Genomic DNA, 22527 nt, shown 5'->3' on the forward strand with positions numbered 1-22527 from the left:
AGAGATCCTCTTCTCTTCCTATGCTTTCAAGGGCACTATTCTCATCAGGAGTGTCCCACCCCCATGACCTAAGCTAAACCTAATTAACTCCTTAAGGCCTCACTTCCAAATACCATCACATTGGGGATTAGGTCTTCAACATATGAATTCTTTGGTGGGGTACACTCAGTCCATAACAAAGATTTTTCTTATTCACCCAGCTAACAAACCTTTCTTGAATATGATGGTATTAAGCAGGGATGAGCTTCAAATTACTTTGTTCAGAATCCTCATGCTAAATGACATGAATCATAATCCGAACAAATGCAAAGGCATACTATGTTTTGGGACAGAAAGACAATATCATAAATGTCATTTCTCCCAAAATAGGTGTATAAATTTAATGCAGTTCCAGTTAAAAAACCAAAGGGTTTTTGTTTTTTGTAATTTGAGAAAATTTTCTTCACTTATATAAAAAGAAAATTAGATTAGCCAAAAAACCTGAAAAAGAGCAAGGGAATTTGCTCTATTATGCAGTATCAAAATACAATAAGGCTAATGTTAAATTAATGTTATCAATTAACATGATATTAATATGGAAAAAGAAAAATAGTGGAACAAGAGAATACAGAAATAGGTGTTGGTATAAATGAAAATACAAGGCAGTTCAGTTGAATGAGGAAAAGACCATATGGTTAAAGGACTACATAGCAAAATCTCAGTTGAATAGGAAAAGGATGTTATCAGTAAAGGATTATGAACAGACCTTTCTCACTGACCCATGTCTGGAAAGATGACCTTAGATTTGCCTTTCTACCACAGTTTCCTTAAAGAAAATACCATTGTAAATGCATCAATTTGTAGCCTGTACCTGGATGGGGAGAGCTGTGAATTGGCTATACAGACATTGAAAGACTGTGAGTAAAGCATCATAAGTCGTGGGAAACCAAGGCAGTGGCTTCCCTGTGCTTAAGTAGGTATCAGTCTTACAGCTGAGTGTGCTCCATGTGATGGTGGCACACCATGCAGTCGTAGTGGTAGATTATTGTAACATGTCCTGAATGAGAGTGTTAATGTTTCGCAATGCTAAAGTGAACCACACCCAGTCTGGCCTCTTCTCACCTGTGCAGTGCTGAGGCCCTGGAAGGTGTGCTTGTTTGGGCAGTTGCAGGACTGTCTGATGATCATGCTGTGAGGGTGTTTTCTAATCAGGGTAAAGCTAATAATAAACCTAAAACTGAGTTACAGCCTATTCTGTTCTGTTTTTTTGACTGCCAATTCAAATCTGTGATTGCTGCTGGTGGCTATGCAGATTTGTGTGAAGAGCTGTGTGACTGACTACTGAACAGATGAATTGTTTTGACAAATTGTACTTGTACAACCAGAAACCCATCTGGAAGAAAATAACAATGAACCATCATTTTATAACATTAAAAATTAAATTCTAGATGGATTAAATATTTACATATGGAAAAAAGGGGAAATAACCAACTTGGAAGAAAAACCTAAGAAATAAAAAATATAGTCTAGAGATTAAAATCTCCTCTTAACCAATTCATAAGCTTAGAAGAAATTAATACATATTTGATTATATAAATTACAGGGGCCAGCTCTGTAGCCGAGTGGTTAAGTTCGTGCGCTCTGCTGCGGCGGCCCAGGGTTCAGATCCTGGGCGTGGACATGGCACTGCTCATCAGGCCACGTTGAGGCGGCGTCCCACATCCCACAACTAGAAGGACCTGCAACTAAGATATACAACTGTGTACAGGCAGGGTTTGGGGAGATAAAGCAGAAAAAAAAAAAGAAAGAAAAAGATTGGCATCAGTTGTTAGCCCAGGTGCCAATCCTTAAAAAAAAATTGGCAACAGTTGTTAGCCCAGGTGCCAATCTTTAAAAAAAATGTTAGAAAATATTTTTATGGAAATTTTTATGACAAAAATTAGACAATTTTCTAATGTCTAATTTATGACGAGGTTTCAAAATTGAGAAAGATAACCCAATAGGAAAATAGGCTACAAAAATTTACAATAGGAAAATTTACAAAGAAGCAAATCTAGGAGTAGGTAAGGTTTATACTTATCAGAAAAGCATGAATTTAAATAGTATACTACCACTTATTGCAGGGCTAGAGAACACGTTTTTGAAAATGACTGATAGTATCTATTAAAATGATAAAACAGCATATATCCTTTGATCTAGCAATCTGTTGCTTGTAATCTATCCTCCAGAAATAAAAATACCTGAAATACAAAGGCTGATTATAAGGGTGTTTACTGTAGTGTTGTTTGTGGTGGCAAACAACTAGCAACAAGTTGAATCAGTAGGAGAATGGCTGAATAAACTTACAGTACATGATATCACAGAATACTGTGCAGTGATTGCTCATCTTACCCTATCTGACCATCATAATCATTCTTGTTGCTGGGGCTTGGCACTGGGCAACTATAAGCACCAAAAGGTAGTCCTAGTTTGGTCTGAATTAAGAGTTCCTAGTTAGTCTGGTGACTTCAAAGCTGCACAAGCACAAGAGCAGTACACTTCAGGAATATGAGAGAATGATTAATGAGGAATGGAAGAAAATAGAGGATAATTTAGATTTACATAGATACAGATGTTATTTAGGTACATTACCTCAGAAAATTAACCCCTGGCATTTATAATCTTATCTCAAGACCTACCTTTAAAAAAGCTAGTAACAAGCAGTACAGTGCTAACAGTTCTATTAGCATTTCATTATTTTGTGCTTAAAAGAAATCAATATAGTTGAAATCAGCCTAAGGTTTAAATGTTGCATATTCGTTTTTATCACTATTCAAAAAAGTACTATTAACTTTCTATGTCAAATTATTGTGGAAAGGCATCAAGTAAACAAAAATCCTCAAAAAGATTTGTTTTAATTAAAAGAATATTGTTTAGGTCTGATATGTCCCTTTTCAGCACCATTTTCCCAAGGAAACAAACAAGAAGGGGACTGACTAATTGTGTCTGGGCGAATAGAGAAAAAAATTAGTCTGCTGTTAAAATTGAAGCTGAAATGCAAGAGTTGATGTTTTACTTAGACACATATAAAAAAATTTAAGAGTAAGATGGTTTCCTCATTTTAAAAAACTGTCTAATTTCTAATGCCAATACTGGTTATGTGGAGTATCAAAATTTCTGATGTTTCAGTAAAAACTAATTTCTTTCTGCCAAGTCTGTGCATGTATTATTAAGTTGATTTGATCCTTAAATGTACGTGGGATCCAACTAACCTGTTGCAAAATCATGCTATAACTTCTGAGTAGACCACACACAAATTAGTGATGTGATATGAGAGTAAATTTAAATAATTCAATTTGTTAAGCTACCATCTCAATTAAAAAATTATTTCAAAATTTATAGTAAAGCTATGATTTTAGAGATATTTTCCATAAAATATTAGCATCTGACTGGGAATGTCAGTCCAATATAACAAGTGCTTCATGTATAGCTTCCCTACTCCTATCTCTTTTTTTAATTTTCAGAAGTTTAGAAGAAAACAGCAGAAACAATAGAATAAACATACATATTACCACAACCTGGAATTAACTAACATTTTCTTATATTTACTTGTAATCTTTATTTCTTTTTAATGAGAGATAGGTATTTAGATACAAAACTGAAGTACTCTTTAACTGCCACGCTTGGTCCCATTTCCCTTCTACTGCCTTTCTTTCTAGAGGCAACCACTTTTGAGAATAGAGTATATATCCTTAAAATCCATTCTTCATGCTTTTACATAAAAATGTTCATCCATAACCAATGCTTAATACTAGTGTTGGTTAGTGTTGATTTAATTCAAATTCACACAGGTACCATAATATATTCATCACTTCATTTTTCTTCAATCTACACGATTTTCCAGATCTTTCTGTTAATATATATCAATTTGTTATACTTAAGCGCTAGAGAATATTCTACTGTGTGATTCTATCATGTTTTACCCATCCATTTCACAAGGAACAGAGATTTGTTTCCAATTTTCTGATAATATAATTCATGCTGCAGTGAACATAAAGGTATATGACTCCCCGGGTACATGTATCAGTCTCTCAGGTATACGTATATATACTCAAGAGTGGGTATTCTGGAATATATTTTAGAAATTTTTTCCTACCCCAAGGTTTGAAAACATTCTATAAAATGTTTATATTGCTAAGTTTTGCTTTTTGCATTCCAGTCTTCAATACTTTCGGATTTCATAATAAATAAATATTTTAATATATGACAAAAGCAAAGATCCAATATTTGAAGTGTCAATTACCCTGAGACCATTTTCTTAATCATCCATGATTTCCCTACCAATTTGTGATACCAGCTCTCGCAATGACCAATTGCCCATAAAGACATGCATGTTTCTGGATACAACATTCTGTCACAATCTGTTTTCTATCACTGCATCAAGAGGAAATAATTTTGATGATTATATATGTAGCAAAACATATAACAAATAATGAACGATTTTGTCTCTTAATTTCAAATCTTTATACCTCTCATATCTTTGTCTTAATGCACCAGGTGGGCCTTCCAGAACTGTTGATTATTTTCTATGACTGGATGCTTACTTCAATGACAATGCTCCTAAAAGTACAGCATTAACAATGTTTGTTGTGGGAGTTCTGGGGGTATAGGTTTTCATGATACTATGATACTTATTAAAATTCTCAGTATTTGAAGTTTTGAGTTCTTGCTGAAGGATTTTTCCACATTCACATCAATTTACTGCAAAATGAATTTTCTGATATACTGTTAAGTATGAATTCTATTCAAAGTTTTCCTAAATTCAAGGCATTCATAGAGCTTTAATGAGTATGAATTCTCTGGTGTCTGATGTGATGTGACTTCTGGCTAAAAGCCTTCCCACATTCACTACATTGATAAGGTTTTTCTCCGGTATGGATTCGCATATGTAGAGCAAGAGTTGAGAACTGAGAGAAAGCTTTCCCACATTCATTACAACCATAGGGCTTCTCCCCTGTATGGCTTCTCATATGCACAGTAAGAGATGAGCTTTGACAGAAGGCTTTCCCACATATTTTACATTCATAAGGCTTATCACCTGTATGAATTCTCACATGTACAATAAGTGATGTAATTCGAGAGAATGCTTTTCCACATTTATTACACTCATAGGGTTTTTCTCCTGTATGAATGTTGTGATGTTTAATGAGGTATTGCTTCTGCCTAAAGATTGTTCCACATTCATTACATTTATAGGGTTTCTCTCCAATATGAATTTTCTCATGCTCAGTGAGATTTGATTTGCCACTGAAGGCTTTTCCACATTCTTTACATATATAGGGTTTCTCTCCTGTATGACTTCTCTGGTGTCTAATGAGGCTTGACTTCTGAATGAAAGCTTTCCCACATCCTTTACATTCATAAGGTTTCTCTCCAGTATGTATTCTTTGATGGATAATGAGGTTTTCCTTCTGGCTAAAGGCTTTTCCACACTCATTACATTTAAAGGGTTTCTTTCCACTATGGATATTCTGATGTTTAATAAGGTATTGCTTCTGGCTGAAGGCTCTTCCACACTGATTACATTCAAATGGTTTCTCTCCTGTATGAATTTTTTCATGCTCACTGAGATATGATTTGCCATTGAAGGCTTTCCCACATTCCTTACATGCATATGGTTTGTTTCCAGTATGATTTCTCTGGTGTTTAATGACGCTTGGAATCTGAATAGAAGCTTTCCCACATTCATAAGGTTTCTCTCCAATATGATGTTTCTGATGAGAAAGGAAGTTTCCCTTCTGGTTGAAGGCTTTTCCACATTTATTACATTTATATGGTTTCTTTTCTGTATGACTTCTCAAATGTAGAGTAAGGGAGGAGACTCGAGAAAATACTTTACCACATTCAGTACATTCATGTGATTTCTCTCCAGTATGCATTTTCTTATGCTCTATGAGGTTTTGCTTCAGGCTAAACATTTTTCCACATTCCTTACATTCAAAAGGTTTCTCTCTAGTATGAATTTGATCATGCTGAAGGAGATCTGATTCAGGCTGAAGGCTTTCCAACATTCTTATCATGCAGATATTTTCTCCAACACAAATTCCTTAGTATCTATTGACATGTAACATGGATGAAAGCTTTTCCATATTACTAAATTCATATGGTTTCTCTCCAAAATTAATTCACTCCAAAATTAATGAAGCTGAATTTATGATGAAAGACTTTCACCTTGGTTATCCTGAGATTAGGTGATTACAAAATGGGGTGAAATATAGCATCCTCATTATATTCCTAATGGTTCTTTCTTAAACAGCTTCTACCATATTTAAGTATAAATTATGTTCCAAACTCTTTTAAACTCAGTCCCATACATAGAGGTGTAGTCTTAAAGAATTAATATCTGTGCTCAAAGGAAATACTTTTCTATTTCATAGGTTTTCTGAGTTTTTCCTTGGCTGTATTTTCACAGAGAAAGACAAGACTTAAATCACAAGTCTTTCATGTTGTGTCTTTATCTATTTATAAATTTCCCAGGTCTTTTCTGAAAGGGAATACAAAAAAAATCATCATTAAAAAGAGTTAATAACTGTAAAATATTTAGTGCCTGGCATGTAGTAAACATCCAATAAAATAGCTGTTGTCATCATCAACAACACTTGTGAATTTCTCCACTATTAATAAAATTTCACAAATATGCTATTGTAAAATAGACTCTTTATTTCAAACCCAGTCTACCAGTATAAAAGAAAGCTCAAATACAACTAACATTCATGGGTGCATCTAGCTTAAATGGCATTTAAATGTAACTTTGTAGACTTCATAAATAAGAGAAAACATAAAGAACAAGTGACAAACAGGATGCAAAGACAAATACATAAAATTGGAAGAACCTAGGATGAAGGGATAAAAAATAAAATGAATAGAAGGGTCATTAAAAAGGAGGTGTGACTAAAGAGATATTTATTTCTACATCTTCCTGAAACTCCATTAAAATGGCCGTAAGGGGGCATATATTCATAAAAACTAAAAAGTTGAGGAGACATCAGTAGATGAAAAGTATTAGGAAATTTTGAAAGGAAATGTCAATAAACAGCAGAACTGAGTGGCTTAAATAAAAAGCCAGCAGATGAGGATTGCAACTAGAAGCAAAGTACTTTGTGACATAGCTGTCAACAGAAAGACTCTATAACTGGAGAAATTGGGTTAGAGTGGAAGGTGGAGCTTAAAAAATGATTATAAAAGGAGTAGCTGATGCCCCCAACTTTCCCAGATGGAAGGAAATAGGAATTTATTATCCAGATAAAGTGTAACCAAGGGGCTCCAAATTTACTGATGACATGCAAAGTAGATGAGAGTGCCATAGTGCAAAGGGGATGAGAAAAAGTTCCAGGTGTCAGATGATGGAAGGGTTCTTTTCTGAAAAAAATGAAAAGACCATGAGAACACTTGTAGTACTGACATTTGGAATCATATAAAAGAAGAACCTAGATATCTGACTGAATGCTGCACAGTGAAGCCCACCATTTTACAAGCCCTGTCCATGCACACACAGATTACAATAATCTCTCCGATACCTCAATATTAAGTAATAATGTGTAGCTCAAGGTCGCAGAAATCTGATGAAAACCCTACCATGAAAGATCAAAACAAAAGGAAAAAACAAGGCAAGGAACAGAAGAACACATATACACATTACTATAATTAGTATCACAGAAAGCTAAGAGATTATATAGCAATGAAATATTAACAGGTTTGTATAAAGAAGTGCTTTTGGAAATAAACAGTATGATGTTGACCTTAAAAATTCAATAGGTTTAGGGGCTGGCCTGGTTGCATAGTGGTTAACTTTGCATGCTCCACTTTGGCAGCCCAGGGTTTGCAGGTTCAGATCCTGGGCATGGACCTACACACCACACATTAAGCCAGGCTGAGATGGCATCTCACATATAAAATAGAGGAAGATTGGTGTAGATGTTAGCTCAGCAACAGTCTTCCTCAAGCAAAAAGAGGAAGACTGGCAACAGATGTTAGCTCAGGGCCAATCTTCCTCACCATAAAAAAACCCCAAAATTCAATAGGTTGGGGAAAAAAATTCCAGGAAATACCTCAATAAAAAAGGAAGAATGGAAGGAAAGGAGAAAGGGATAGAGAGTAATAATTGGAAAATGAGTAGAGGAATCCAGGAATTTCAACATCTACTGAAGGTGGAGACAGGAGGCCCTCCTCTGGCACTCAAAGAACACTCAGGTCTTTAGTTGGTGCTGGGGTCCATCATGCATGAGAACATGGGAAGAGGCCTCCAGTTGTAAAGGAGCATAGGAGGGCATCCCCTGGGACATGCAGGGGACAGGATCTGTGAATGATATGGTGTGTGACTATCTGAGTCTCAGGCTCCTAGTGGGGTCCAGGGGCTGTGTCTGCTTCATTCACTGAGTTGTGTCAAGTGTCTCTAAAGCTCCTGCATGTCACAGGTGCTTAATATACAGTGTTCTTGAATGAACTCCAACCAGAGGCATCTCTGCTAGCATATTTTCCAGAGAAAATATGAAGAAAAATGAATGCAGGAACTTTTCCTAAACTCCATCTTTCATATTAGCATGTTGATAATGGTTAAAAATGATTACATAAAAAATAGGCAAAATGGCTGTATAAAATGTGGAAATAAACACCAGTAGACACAGTTAAATGAGTTGAAAATAGTTGCCTATGTGAAGTAGGAACTGCAGGTAAGAAAAGATGGAGCAAGCATGGCTATAACCCTATTTGACTTTTAAAAGCTCCTATTCATTGCACCTACAGAGACGTCCCTGCAGATTTGGGTCCTTTAACTTGAACCAATCTATAATTGTAGAATAACCATGACCGTGCTCTTTTGTCTAGTTGCAATTGAGTTTCACATGGGCTAAACAGCAAAATATACACATATTTAACGAAAGAAAATAGCCATCTTTGCTTCCAAATCTGATTTACTGCAGTGTTTTGATTACTGATACTATTATTTCTGGATACAGAAACTGTCCTTGCCATCAATTTCAGTTTTCATTTATTTCTCTTCTTTCATCATGCCTGATATACTGGCACCCAAGCTCTTCTCTTGTGAAGAGCCCCTTTCCCAGCTGCTCTCTAAATCCTTTCTTTTTTAATTGTTTTCCATCCTCTAGGTGGTAAACCTTCAACATTATTCTGATCTTTCACTCTCAAAATTTTATCATTTTCTTATAAATCATTGTTAAGAACTGGCTCTGGTAATATGCTACAACTCATATCAAAGCTATAATTTCCATAATTAGAAAAAAAATACCTCAACCCTTACCACATGCCATAAGCAAAAATTCACTCAAAATGAATCATAGACCTCAACATAGTGTTAAAACTATTATAAAAGAAAAAATGGTAAAGTAGACTTCATCAAAATTAAAAACTAAGCCCTTCAAAAAACAGTTAAGAAAACAAAAAGAAAAGCCACAACCTGGGAGAAACAGAGGGCTTGTATTCAAAATATATAGGACTCTTGAAACTCAGTAATAAAAAGATAAATGATCTAGTGTTGTTTTCTTCCCCTCCCCAAAGCCCCCCAGTTCACTGTTGTATATCACAGTTGTAGGTCCTTCTAGTTCTCCTATGTGGGATGCCACCTCAGCATGGCCTGATGAGTGGTGCTAGGTCCATGCCCAGGATCCAAACCGGCAAACCCCGGGCCACCGAAGCAGAGTGTACAAACTTAACCTCTTGGCCACGGAGCTGGTCCAATGATCTAGTTTTCAAAAAGGGCAAAAGACTAGAATAGACACTCACAAAATAAGACATATGAATGGCCAATAAGCACATGAGAAGTTCATCTTAACTAGTAATCAGGGAAATGCATATTAAAACCCCAATGAGATATACTACCCACCCATTAAAATGGCTAAAGTTAAAAAGACTGCCAATCCAAGTATGAGAGTGGGAACTGACATCTCCCACATTGTTGGTGTGAATGAAAAATGGCACAGCCACTCTGGAAAACAATTTGAGATTATTTTATAAAGCTAAATATACACTTACTATTCTATTCAGCTATCCCACTCCTAGGCATTTATTCAAGAAAAAATGAACATATACGTTCACACAAGGACCAGTCTATGAAAGTTCATAATAGTATTATTCATAATAGCCAGAAAACAGAAATAATCCAAATGTCTATCAACTGGTGAACAAATTATGTCCATACTATGTAACAATAATCAGCAATAAAAAGGAATGAAATATTAATATATGCAACATGAATTAGTCTCAAAATGCAAAACTAAGTTAAAGAGATTAAGTGTAAAAGATTATGCACTGTATGACTACATTTATATGAAATTTTAGAAGAGGTAAAGCTATAGTGACATAAAGCATATTAGTGGTCACCAGAGATGGGAGAGGGAGTGGGCAAAAAGGCACAAGTAACTGTTCTGTATCTTGATTCTGGTGTTGGTTATATGTATAAACAATTACCAAAATTTATCAAATAATATCCTGAAAGGAGGTGACTTTTACTTTATATAAATTATACCTCAATAAAACTGAAAAGGGAAATCTTTCCACACTGAAGCTCTAAAACAACCATGAATTATTTAATAATCACCGTGTTTGTGCTAAGACTGCAGACAAGAAGGATAAAATACTGGCCTTTTTCTCAATGAGTTTCAATGTATGTCTTACACATCAAAGTGAAAAAATACAAATATAGGAGAGTATATACTTAGGATTCAAGTTACTCTGGAAGCTACAATATGGGATGGGACTACAGAGATCGAAGAGACTGGGCTAGAAGTCACAGACACATTTTTAATGAAAATGAAGCTTAACATCTTTTCAAATACCATGTCTAGTCAGGCATGGGAAACAAAAGAAAAAATAAACATATGGGACTACATTACACTAAAGAGCTTCTGCAAGACAGAGGAAACCATGAACAAAATGAAAAGACAACCCACCAACTGGGAGAAAATATTTACAAGTCATATATCCGAGAAGAGGTTAATTTCCAAAATATATAAAGAACTCATACAACTTAACAACAAAAAAACAAACAACCTGATCAAAAAATGGGCAGAAGATATGAAGAGACATTTTTCCAAAGAAATATACAGATGGCCAACAGGCACATGAAAAGATGTTCAATATCACTAATTATTAGGGAAACGCGAATCAAAACTACAGTGAGATATCACCTTACACCTGTCAGAATGGCTATAATCACCAAGACAAAAAACAACAAATGTTGGAGAAAATGTGGCGAAAAGGGAACACTCATCCACTCCTGGTGAGAAGGCAAACTGGTGCTGCCACTATGGAAAACAGTATGGAGATTTTTCAAAAAATTAAAAATAGAAATGCCATATAATGCAGCTATCCCACTACTGGGTATTTATCCAAAGAACTTGAAATCAACAATTCAAAGAGATTTATGCACCCCTATGTTCACTTCAGTATTATTTACAATAGCCAAGATGTGGAAGCAATCCAAGTGCCCACTGACTGATGAATGGATAAAGAAGATGTAGTATATATATATATATAATGTAATATTACTCAGCCATAAAAAAGACAAAATTGTCCTATTTGCAACAACACAGATGGACCCTAAAGGCATTATGTTAAGTGAAATAAGCCAGAATGAGAAAGACGAACACCACATGATTTCACTCATTTATGGAAGATAAACAAACACATGGATAAAGAGAACTGATTAGTGGTTACCAGAGGGGAAGAGGGATGAGGGGTAGGTAAAAGCTGTAAAGGGGCACATATATATGGTGGCGGATAAAAATTAGACTATTGGTAGTGAGCACAAAGCAGTCTATACAGAAAGTGATAAATAATAATGTATACCTGAAATTACACAATGTTATAAACCATTATGACCTCAATAAAATAACTGAAAAAAATGAAGCTCAAGGTTAAACGATGGATAGAACTTTGATAGATGGATCACTGCACAATCAAAGGCAAAGAAGAAAATTTCATATATATGAAGGGGGAGGTGAAAAGAGTGCAACCAATACTATTTCAAGCTGGAAGAATAATCACAATCACCAACTGTGTGGTGAAGAGAAGAGGGAGACTGAAAATACACTAATGTATAAGATATACATCATCCCCAGTGGGGAGGAAATAAATACTGTCTAAAGAAATCAAGGATGAAGACTAAGAAAGTTATGAGTATACAGGCAACCAAGAGAAAGAAAAATATATAAATTTTACAAGTTTTCAGAAGGAAAGACATATATACTCAAAACAAAGAAATAAAAAACCCTACAGTAAAAGATAAAAAAGATGAGGCAGAATTTAAAACAGAAAGCGTAATATTAAATAAGAGAACCAACACCAACAATGCTGTTCCTATCAATGAATGCAACTAGAACAAACACAACTATTAAAAGAAAAGGACTATGACAGGCTCATACAGAAAATTCTCAGGCTACAACCCTGACCTCCTGAATCAGAAAACCTGGAGGTAGGGCCTACCAATCTTTTAACCAGCCCTCCAGGTGATTTTGAGGCATGCTAAAGTTTAACAACTGATAGAGCAAAACTCACATAAAATCTATATATACAAGAAATGCATCTAAAACAATATGCATCAGAAATGTTGAAAATAAGGAATAAAGATAAAATAAGGAAGATAATCATACATATATAAACCATAGAAATCCAAGGTATAAAAACATATTAGTAACTGAGAAGACTTTCTCTCAACCTAGGAGATCAAATCCATAAAATGACAATATATAAAAAATAAGAACATAAAATAAAAATATATACTAATTTATAATGTAGAGCTAATCAGTTTATTCTGTATCTTGAAAATAGATAGTAAAGCACTTTTTTAAATGCTCAAAGAACTTTCTCAAAATCACCCTGTGTAGCAGACCTATAAAACCTCAAATATTCCACAAAGTAGAAAAGAACAGACAAAATACTCCGAATAAAAAAAAATGACATAAATTAGAAAAACAAAAGGTTTTCGCTTATAAATTTTAAAATCTATCGGCTTGAACAAACTCTTTGGTCAAAGAGAAAATTAAATTGCAGAATATTCAGAAAACAATGTATATCAGAATGTATAAAACTCACTTGAAAAAATGCTTTTAGCACAAATGTTTACATTATTTAAAAAAGAAATAATAAGGGGCCAGCCCAGTGGCATAACAGTTAAGTTCATGGGCTCCACTTCGGCAGCTGGGGGTTCACTGGTTTGGATCCCGGGCACGGACCTACACACCACTTATCAAGCCACGCTGTGGCAGGCGTCCCACATATAAAGTAGAGGAAGATGGGTATGGATCTTAGCTCAGGACCAATCTTTCTCAAAAAAAAAAAAAAGAAATAATAATGATAAATTAAGCCTTCAAACTAAGGAATTATGAAAAGGAAAAGTGAATATAAGGAAAACAAAAATTTAGTAAACAGAAAAGAAATTAATGTATTAAAAACCATACAAATAGAAATAATACATATATGAATTGATTCTTAGAGAAATAAAAAGGAATAAAAGCAAAATTATAAAAATAAAAAACGGTTATTTGGAACTAACTGTAGATAGAAAATAAGGACTGTAGAGAGTACAGCAGCTCTCCCTTACCTGCCGTTTGGCCGTCCGTGGCTTCAGTTACCTGTGGTCAATCGCAGTCCGAACTGAAACCACAGATAAGGGGGGACTACTGGAACAGTACCATTCTCGGTTTCAGGTATACGCTGGGGGTCTTGAAAACTATTACCCGTGGATTGGGGTAGGGCCCTGTATTTTGCTCAATTCTATGCAAACAAATTTGAAAACCTGGCAAATATAACCTATGAAAAATGAGACTAGAAAACCTAAAAAGAAAAAGAAAAAAATAGACAGTTATTAAGGTATTTCATCACCCCAACGCATAGGTGGCTTAGCATGTGCATTTTACTAAACTGTTAACAAATACAGTAATACTATTTACTTTAAATTTTCCAATTAATTCTTAAATTCATTAAATTTGCAAAAGTATGATGTACAATAAATGGGGACGTAAGCTACTATATTCCTAATAAGCCAAAAGAATACACAAAAATTACATCTCCTTGGTAATTAAAACCCTTCATATTTTGATAGAGATTACATCAACAGCCTTCACACAGACTTATCAGAACTGAATTTTTCACATTGTAAAATGACAGTCCTGAACTGAAATAGGCAACATCATCTGAATACCAGGCAAAATTGTCCTCTTAACAGCATTTATCTTGTGGTTTAAAAAACATTTTTCAGAATATAAATCAAAATGCTCTAATGTCAAGCAAACTCCTTTTGTGCTACAATGTCTGGCTTGAGTAGCTGCAACAGAGATCCTATGGCCTACAAAGCCTAAAATATGTACTGTCTGGCCCTTTACAGAAAAAGTTAACTGCCCTCCTGCACCAGAGTGGGGATTTCCCCCTCCTCCACCTGTCTAGAACCAGGATGCATTGTTGATCCAGCTCTGACCACAACTAAATGAGAAAGAGACAACCTCAAAGAAATCTCGATCCTTAAAGAACCACAAAGACCAAAGCTACCATGCGAATCTTGACTGCTCACCACACAACTGTTATATGACCAAGAAACCAATTCCTACATTCATTAAACCAGTACATTTTGGGGTTTATTGTAGTCACTTAGTTTTACCATGATTGACAAAATTTTTAGTCCTGTCTCATTGCTTGACATATCATGTCTCTGCAGATGCCTACTCAACTAAGGCACTGTAGCATGAAAGTGATCATGGACAATAAGAAAATGAATGGACACGGAGATAAGGAACGTGGCCATGTCTCAGTAAAATGCTATAAAAACACAAAGTAGGGTGTAGTTTGCCAACCCCCTTTACACCGTTTACACAGAATACGTTAGGAGTTTGCTTGACATTTGAGCATTTTGGTTTCTATTTTGAAAATATTAATCACTTGCCTGGACCTCTCTCCCCAACAAGTGATTCACATATCCAAGTGGCTATTTAAAATCTCCACTTGGGGGCCGGCCCCGTGGCCGAGTGGTTAAGTTCGCACACTCTGCTGCGGGCGGCCCAGTGTTTCGTTGGTTCGAATCCTGGGCGCGGACATGGCACTGCTCATCTAAACCACGCTGAGGCAGCGTCCCACGTGTCACAACTGGAAGGACCCACAATGAAGAATATACAACTATGTACTGGGGGGCTTTGGGGAGAAAAAGGAAAAAAATAAAATCTTTAAAATCTCCACTTGGGTGTCTAATGGGGATCCAATTTATCCTGCCCCAAAACAAACTCTTCTTCTCCCAAACCAGCTCCTCCCAAATTCTTCCTCTCTCTTTAAATAGCAACCTCCTTGTCCCAGTTGTTCAAGCTTGCCACTTTCTCTCAGGTCACTCACTGTATCTTCACATCTTGTTGGCTTTATCTTTAAAATATGCCCAGAATCTGGCCATTTCTCACAATCCTCATTGGGACCACCAAAGTCTAAGCCACATCACGCCTTGCCTGGGTTATTTAATAGCCTCTTCACTGGTCTTCCTACTCTTGCCTTTGCCTCTTGACAACTCTTCCCAACTCAGCAGCGACAGTAATCTTGTCATAGTCAAATCATGTCATTGCTTTGCCTGAAAGTCTCCTTGTGTACACTTAAAAACATTTAGAAGCGTACATTGTTAACAGTGGCTGCTTGTGGGAAGAGAAATGGAGAACTGAGGGCCAGGAATGAGGGGACATACCCATTATTTTAATTGTCTATCAAGTATATGTATTAAACTTTTAAAATACTAGTATTATTTCTTTTTAAAAGTAAAAAGGAGGTGAGGGGCCGGCCTGGTGGCACAGCAGTTGAGTTTGCACATTCCACTTTGGTGGCCTGGGGTTCGCCGGTTCGGATCCTGGGTGCGTACCTGGCACCGCTTGGCAAGCCATGCTGTGGTAGGCATCCCACATATAAAGTAGAGGAAGATGGGCACGGATGTTAGCTCAGGGCCAGGCTTCCTCAGCAAAAAAGAGGAGGACTGGCAGTAGTTAGTTCAGGGTTAATCTTCCTCCAAAAAAATAAAAGCAAGAGGTGGAGAAATGTTGAACTATGATAGTTGGAGGTAAGAAGACAATAGGAAGTAAGAATAAGAGGATAAAATTCAACTCTGAGGTATATAACAATGGAAGGAAGGAGAGATGATAGAAAGTTAAATTTTAAAGAACAGAATCAACATGCTCATTTTTGAAAGATTACAGATCCATAACCCTTGACAAGACGGATTGAATGCTTAAGGAAATGAGTCTAGACATATAGGGAGAAGTGAAAAATGGAGAATGTTTGAAAGGGAGAACAAACACAAAATTTAGGCTGTAAGAATCAGAAAACTGAGACTGCAAATGAGGAAGAGAGGCTGGTATCCAGAATAGAAGTTAGAGGGGCAACCAGTCCTCCAGAATCTGAGAAAAGAAGAGCAGTGATCCAGGAAGAGTTATCTGGAAAGGTTATTTAGGTATCTAAAGAATTTCCAGCAGCTGTCACTCCAAAAGACATGAGCTGATAAGAAAATCTCCTTAAAAAAAATTTCAGAGGTTGCAAACTCACTGAATAACTGTAATGAGCCTTCATCCCATTCACACTTGCTGGGTTCTTATTTACTCACCTGGAGAACACCGCCTTTACAGTTCTTCCTCAACCATCCATTGCTCTTCTTGTTTGAACTAGTGACTTTAAACTTCTAAATAGCGACACAGACTTGGACTTTCCTGTCGACGGTCAAAGCAGCATTCCAGAACTCAGGCTAAAAGCTCAGAAGTTTTGAAGGATCAGGAAAGTGCAGCTCCTGGGCATGCACAAGGAAACCGGCCTGGGAAAAAGAACAAAGTAATGCTGACTCTTTGGCTTGGGAGCTGGAGCACACATGCATGAGAGCACATGGAAACAGTGTATTTTGCATCTCAAGCCAAACCCATTATGCCATTTAAAGGCTCCACTCATTTCAGAAGCTTATTTTGAGAATTTAGCTTATATAGTGAAACTATGAGACTCAGTTGCTAGAATTCTACAGAATCACAACCCGCACAGGTACCTTTGAGCAGGTGTTACTTGTGGCCTTGCTCCTGATTGAGCAGTCGTAGTTTTGAATATAATTTTCCTCCTAACACTTTTCTCATAAATGTGAAGTCACCAATCATGAGTGATATGGATAAAATGTAAGAAAGTTATTTTGGTATTATTCATGGATCAGAGTTCTTAAAAATTTTAGAAGCCTAATATTTTACCTAGGTTATGGTACTCTAGAAGAAATTAAATATTATAAGGGTCCTATAATTAAATGGTCATTCATTGATTCAGCAAACATGTATATTTATCACTTATTATATATAATGAAGAGACCATAGTCTCCAATTTTTAATGGGGTTTGACAAATAAGAGGCTTAAACTTACTCAGAAGCTCTTCCCTTACTCAGATGTCAGTCTTAGAATCTGGCTGGACAATGCTCTGAATTGATGAAACAGGTAATACAGAGGGGGAATGGATAGAGACAAACTGCAGAAGAAAGGAAATATCAGTATGACATTTTAGATATAAAGAATTTGAAGTTCCTGTGCAACCTCCAGGTGAAGCTGTCCATTAGGCAGTTGGATATAAGATGAGAAGCTCAGGACAAGTGTCAATTAGGAACGGACATTTGTTAGTCATCTGTGTCAGCTGAAGCCACAGCAGTGGAATTCCGTTACTTATAGAGATCTTAGAGGTGAAAAAAGATGATCAAAGTCAGAAACTTAGGGACACTAATAGTTAATGGGCAAACAGAAACATAAGTCACTAATGGAGTTGGGGGGGCGGCGAAGGAGCTTGTTCCTTGGCTTTGACTGGAATTATAAAAATGAAAGTAGTATCATGGAAGTCAAGGAAACAGTCAAGAATGAGGCAGTGATAAACGTGAAAATGAATGGCGCAAACACAGAAATCTAATTCCTCCATCCCAGTTAAAAATGGAAATATACAAAACATGCAAGCAAAAATGTGATTCTTACCCCAGCCCTAGCTGCTGCATCTCCCTCCTGACAACTGTTTTTCTGCATAAACTGTAAAAGTTTCTTCATGCAACTACAAATATACATTCTTATCGCCACTAACTCAAAAATGTAGTATATTACACCAAACAAGCACCTTGCTTTCCTCACGTAACAAAATACCTTGCAGACTTTAAAAATCTAAGATATGATACACATTTCCATTTACTCAAGTCTTCTTTTGGGCCCTTCATTAACATTTAAAAATAATCTTCATGTAGCTTTTATACATTTCTTGTTTACCCCTTGGCACTTTAATCTCATTTGTTGCTATTGTAAATAAAGTAGTGTCTTCTCTATAACTATTACTGATTATTTTATGTATATATCAAAGCTATGATTTCTGTATATGAAGTTTGGTACTCTGGTACTTTACTTTTTCATTTTATTGAAAAATATATTAAGTGTGATAAAATACTGAAAGAAAGTATCTTTCAGACACTGAAAGAAAATTTGTTTCACTACATTTACAAAGGCCTTTTGGTCTGCGGAAAACCTGGTTAAACTAGGAGTCAGACTACCATGCTCATTGCCAAACTGGAGAGTCTTAAAGCGGTTCTTTGACCTCTCCGCACCAAAGACAGGACAACTTGTTTCCTAATTCTGTGTTGTCTGCAGTAGTGGAAACTCTCTCTTAAAGCTATTCCTTAGTCCAGGGCTTCTCAAAGTTCGTCCTCACCAAAGTTTGTCCAAAGAATTAAGAAAAGTTAATACCTATGGGGAGTCTAGACACCCGATAAGAAGATTTTTGGAAACCTTTCCTCTTAAAAAAAATTAATGCTAATTTTCTGTACTCGATGAGTCTGCTTTTACATAAGAATCGCTTGAAAATTTACTTATCGCTCAATTGCTGAGCCTTTCTCCTCTCTAATCTTTCAGAAAACCGGATGCTCCTGAAAACATCCTTATTATTTTAGAAAAGAGAAAAGTGAGGTTTAGAGGTTACTACCCCACAAAGCTCACAATGCCATCCATCCTCACAAAGTTGGAACCACACAGTTTCTCATACAGGTTGAAACTCTGCAACCCTCTCACACCCTCCGTCATGCATCCGCAGTTTCCTCCTGTACCCCTGCCCCCATCCACAGAAGCTGTGAACGCGGAACGTCACAGGAGGCGATTCCTCCCCTTCAGCCTCCCCAGCCCCATCACCAGCTCCGCGAATCCTTCCCTACAGCCTCCCTGACTGGATTCTGAGCCCAGAAACCCAGGTCCCACACCCAGATCTGCACTTTGCGGAGCCGATACCAAACTCACCAGAAGACAAAGACGATGATGCTGAGCCAGAAAGTGTGCGCCTGCGCACTCGTTGGGCTGGCTGGCCCTCCCAGAGGTCTCCTGGGCTCCGCCAATCCTGGGCTCGAGACCGGACGGCATCAGTCCACAGCAGGCGGTTCTCTACTTTTATGACTGTGGACTACATTTCCCAGCAGTTTCAGTGTTTCGAGTCAGCTTTTCGCGCTTTCTTTCCTCCGGTAGAGCTTGTGGGACTGTCTCCCTGATAGGGGAACGAGTGTAAGTAGGCCGAGTCTCGGGACTCAGTTACACTTTGTTAACTACCTCTGGGAGTGGACAGTGGTGTGCTTTGGGTTATAACAAGCTCGGTTCAAGCTCGCCAGGCTGACACCAACTAGGAGCCACGGTGCGAGGCTACGCCAGGATTGCCAGAAGACTCCAGCGTGCGCTTCGAGGCTCGCGGTGTGGGGTGGCGACGTCTCTTTCGCCCGGCTCAACATGGGCGCCATCTTGTCCGTCGCGAACGGGGCGCTGAACTACATTTCCCAGAGGGCGCCGCGCCCCCTCCTCTTCCCCACAGCGAGGCGGGCGGTTCTGAGCAGAGCGGGGCTGGACCCTGGTGCTGGTCTCTGTGAGCGGTTCCGCCCGGCCGCTGACGCGATCCCGGGGTGACCGAAGGTGAAAAGTCCAGAGCCCAGGGCGGGAACGGAGCCTGAGTATTAAGTCTGTTCTGGATGAACGGGCTGAGGAGGGGTGGTTGTGAGGTTGTGTGTCCCAGTGATGCGTGTGTGTGATACCGTCTGCGGATGTGAGGAGCTTTATGTGGGTGTGACTGTGAGTCCCCGTGGTATGATTGTTAACGTGTGACCGTCTGTAACACTGGGTGTGGGTGTGGGTTACCTGTGACTGTGTGTCCCTGTGGTGGGTGTGTGATTGTGACTGTGTGACCGTGTATTCCTATTTGTGCAGCTATAGGGAGCTTTGTGACGGTGCTTCTGTGACTGCGCCCCCGTGGGGATTGTCACTGTGCAGCGCTGTGTGGGGAGAGGAGGGAGAGAATGTGTGACTGAGGGTGTTACTGTGCCTAGTGGTGGCGTGTGTTTGGATTTGGGGAGACTGACTGTCGGTGACTGTGTGTCACATATAGTCATATGCGGGAGCACAGGATGGCTTGCCCCTTGACAGTAAAGACCCTGACTCTTCTCTATGACGCTGAGATTGAGATGGACGCCGCCGTCTCCTCTGACAGCCCTTCTCTCGTGGGGGAGGGACAGTCGGAGCAAGATGACCTCGTCATCTGGGCTCCAAGAAAGGTTTGTTGTTTCCTTCCTCATCTCTGTCTTTCTCCAAGAGACATCTCCAGAGGAGGAGGAAATAATCTCTGTGACATGTGAAAGTCCTTTTAAAGTGCTTTGGTGTTTTACTTTCTGAAATGCTGTATTTCTGGACGTGATTTTTTTTCTTTCTTGGCAGACGCCTAACAGACCCATCAAGTAAGCTGGAATCTACTATTTCTCTTTGGAAGTATCGTCCTTGCACTCCCTTATTTTTCTTATTAATATGGCAAATGGTTCAGTTTATCTTGTCTGCTGAGTATTTTGGTTTTACATATATACACATCTAGAGATACGGGTTGATTCTTAGACAGTTGTTCAGAGATGTAGGGATGGGGGCAGGGCGGGCTCACTGGGCATGTATTCTTTGGCCCTCCTTTCCCCTCCCTGCCTGGAATGTGGGTATGGTGCTGCATGTTGAGTAGCCATCTTATAACCATGTGTTTACTAGGAAAGGAAGGATATGAGAATTTACAATATTATATTAAATGAAAATAGAGGATTTTTAAATTGTATATGTGGTAAAGAAAAAAAATTTACGTATAGATGCATGAAATGTGTAGTAGCATTTTAATTATCTTCCTTGAAACTAGACTGTTCGTGAAAGGAGCTGCCTCTCCTTGACTTTTTGTTTAGCTAAGTGTAACTAAAGTCTGACTAACCATGGCTGGCACGTGGTTGGCTCTCAGTAAATACTTGATTGATGAAAGAATAGTAAGTCTTCATATGTGATAGCAGTGTTATTTACTTTCTTTCTGGTTGCCCAGAAGAAACATGCACAGAATGCCTTAGGTTTGTATTGTTCTCTCTAAGATTACCTTACTTGTGTTAACTCTGCCTCTAGGGGAGGGCAGTGGTGTACCCAGGGATGTAATAAGCCAGGATATGAGTTCTTTGGCATCCATCCACAGGACTTCTGATGTGGGGTGAGAGATACTCACTGTTACTCATTGTTGTTTGTGTTTTCTTCAAGGTTTACTTTATTAAATTTCTGTATATAATGAATAAAATATCAGTAACCACTTTTTCTTGAGCATTTAAACTTGATTACTAATTGTGATTAGTATAAATTGCTTAAATATTTGAAGTGCAATTACAACTATTGATGCAAATAATCTATAATCGATCCATAAATCAAAATTGGGATGAGTTTACTATGAGCCAATTTGAGGACTATAGCCCAGCAGAGCTTTTCCACCAAGGAAGGAAGCTCTCCAAAGAAGTGGGGAGTACAGAGTGATTGTGTACCATCTTGGAACAAAGAGCATACATCACATATGGCAGGAATATCCCTTTTACAACAGTCCTGAGCAGGTCAGTGGTCACAAGGTGAACACAGCAGGTCAGTAATTAATCCTTAGTTTCTGGGAAGAGATGCTTATCTTTAAAAGAAATGCTGAAATGGAGGGAAGCTACATCCCTATCTTTAAGGGCATCATTACTGTAAATGTTTAAAGCAGATATACAGTGCATGCTCAACAGGTCACAACAGGCCTTTCTGGAAAAACAAGGCCAGGTCGAATTAGTTTTAAATCAAATGGCTTCCTCATAGACTCCAGTATATCCTATTGCTTTTCACTTATTTGTTACAACTTTAGTAAGTGTGATATTGTGATTTATAATAAATATTCGTTTGGTCTTCGTCCCCTTTTCTGGCACAGAGCTCCTAAAATCCTTGGAATTTACTAAGTTTAGAGAGCTATTAGGGTATCTTTTGTTATGTTAAGGAGGTGACTTTTGGAAAGCCCTTTAGTAACCCAAGTGTGGAGCCCGTTACTAGGGGACCCAACCATGTGGTTAGAGGGTTGGAACTTTCAGTCCCCCTGCCCCCATGAGAAGTGGAGAAGGGCTGCAGGTTGAATCAATTGTCAGTGGCCAATGATTCAGTCAGTAATGACTGTCTAATGAAGCCTCCTTAGAAATCCAAAAGGGTAGGTGGGGTTCAGAG

The 22527-nt window shown here is 37.8% G+C and overlaps 1 protein-coding gene across 2 annotated transcripts; it reads right to left on the minus strand.

Annotated features, from left to right (window-relative positions):
* Window positions 1-1868: 1868 nt before the first annotated feature.
* ZNF260 (zinc finger protein 260) lies at window positions 1869-21559 on the minus strand. 2 transcript variants are annotated; one of them, XM_046681260.1, is made up of 5 exons: window positions 19267-19299; window positions 17377-17479; window positions 16592-16795; window positions 13574-13806; window positions 1869-6502 (listed from the first exon to the last, which is right to left on the minus strand). In XM_046681260.1, the coding sequence occupies exon 5, from the start codon at window positions 6036-6038 to the stop codon at window positions 4800-4802; it is 1239 nt and encodes a 412-aa protein (XP_046537216.1). In that variant the 5' UTR covers window positions 6039-6502; window positions 13574-13806; window positions 16592-16795; window positions 17377-17479; window positions 19267-19299; the 3' UTR covers window positions 1869-4799. The 2 variants fall into 2 exon arrangements, with proteins under 2 accessions (XP_046537216.1, XP_046537214.1); XM_046681258.1 differs by lacking the exon at window positions 17377-17479 and having other exon boundaries at window positions 19267-21559.
* Between the last annotated feature and the right edge of the window lie 968 nt (window positions 21560-22527).

Source organism: Equus quagga, chromosome 13 (assembly GCF_021613505.1).
Source record: "Equus quagga isolate Etosha38 chromosome 13, UCLA_HA_Equagga_1.0, whole genome shotgun sequence".
Classification (NCBI taxonomy): domain Eukaryota; kingdom Metazoa; phylum Chordata; class Mammalia; order Perissodactyla; family Equidae; genus Equus; species Equus quagga.

Bases quoted from the DNA above. Each gene is read 5' to 3' on its own strand.
- ZNF260 (XM_046681258.1), bottom strand. From the start codon at position 6,038: ATGATAAGAATGTTGGAAAGCCTTCAGCCTGAATCAGATCTCCTTCAG.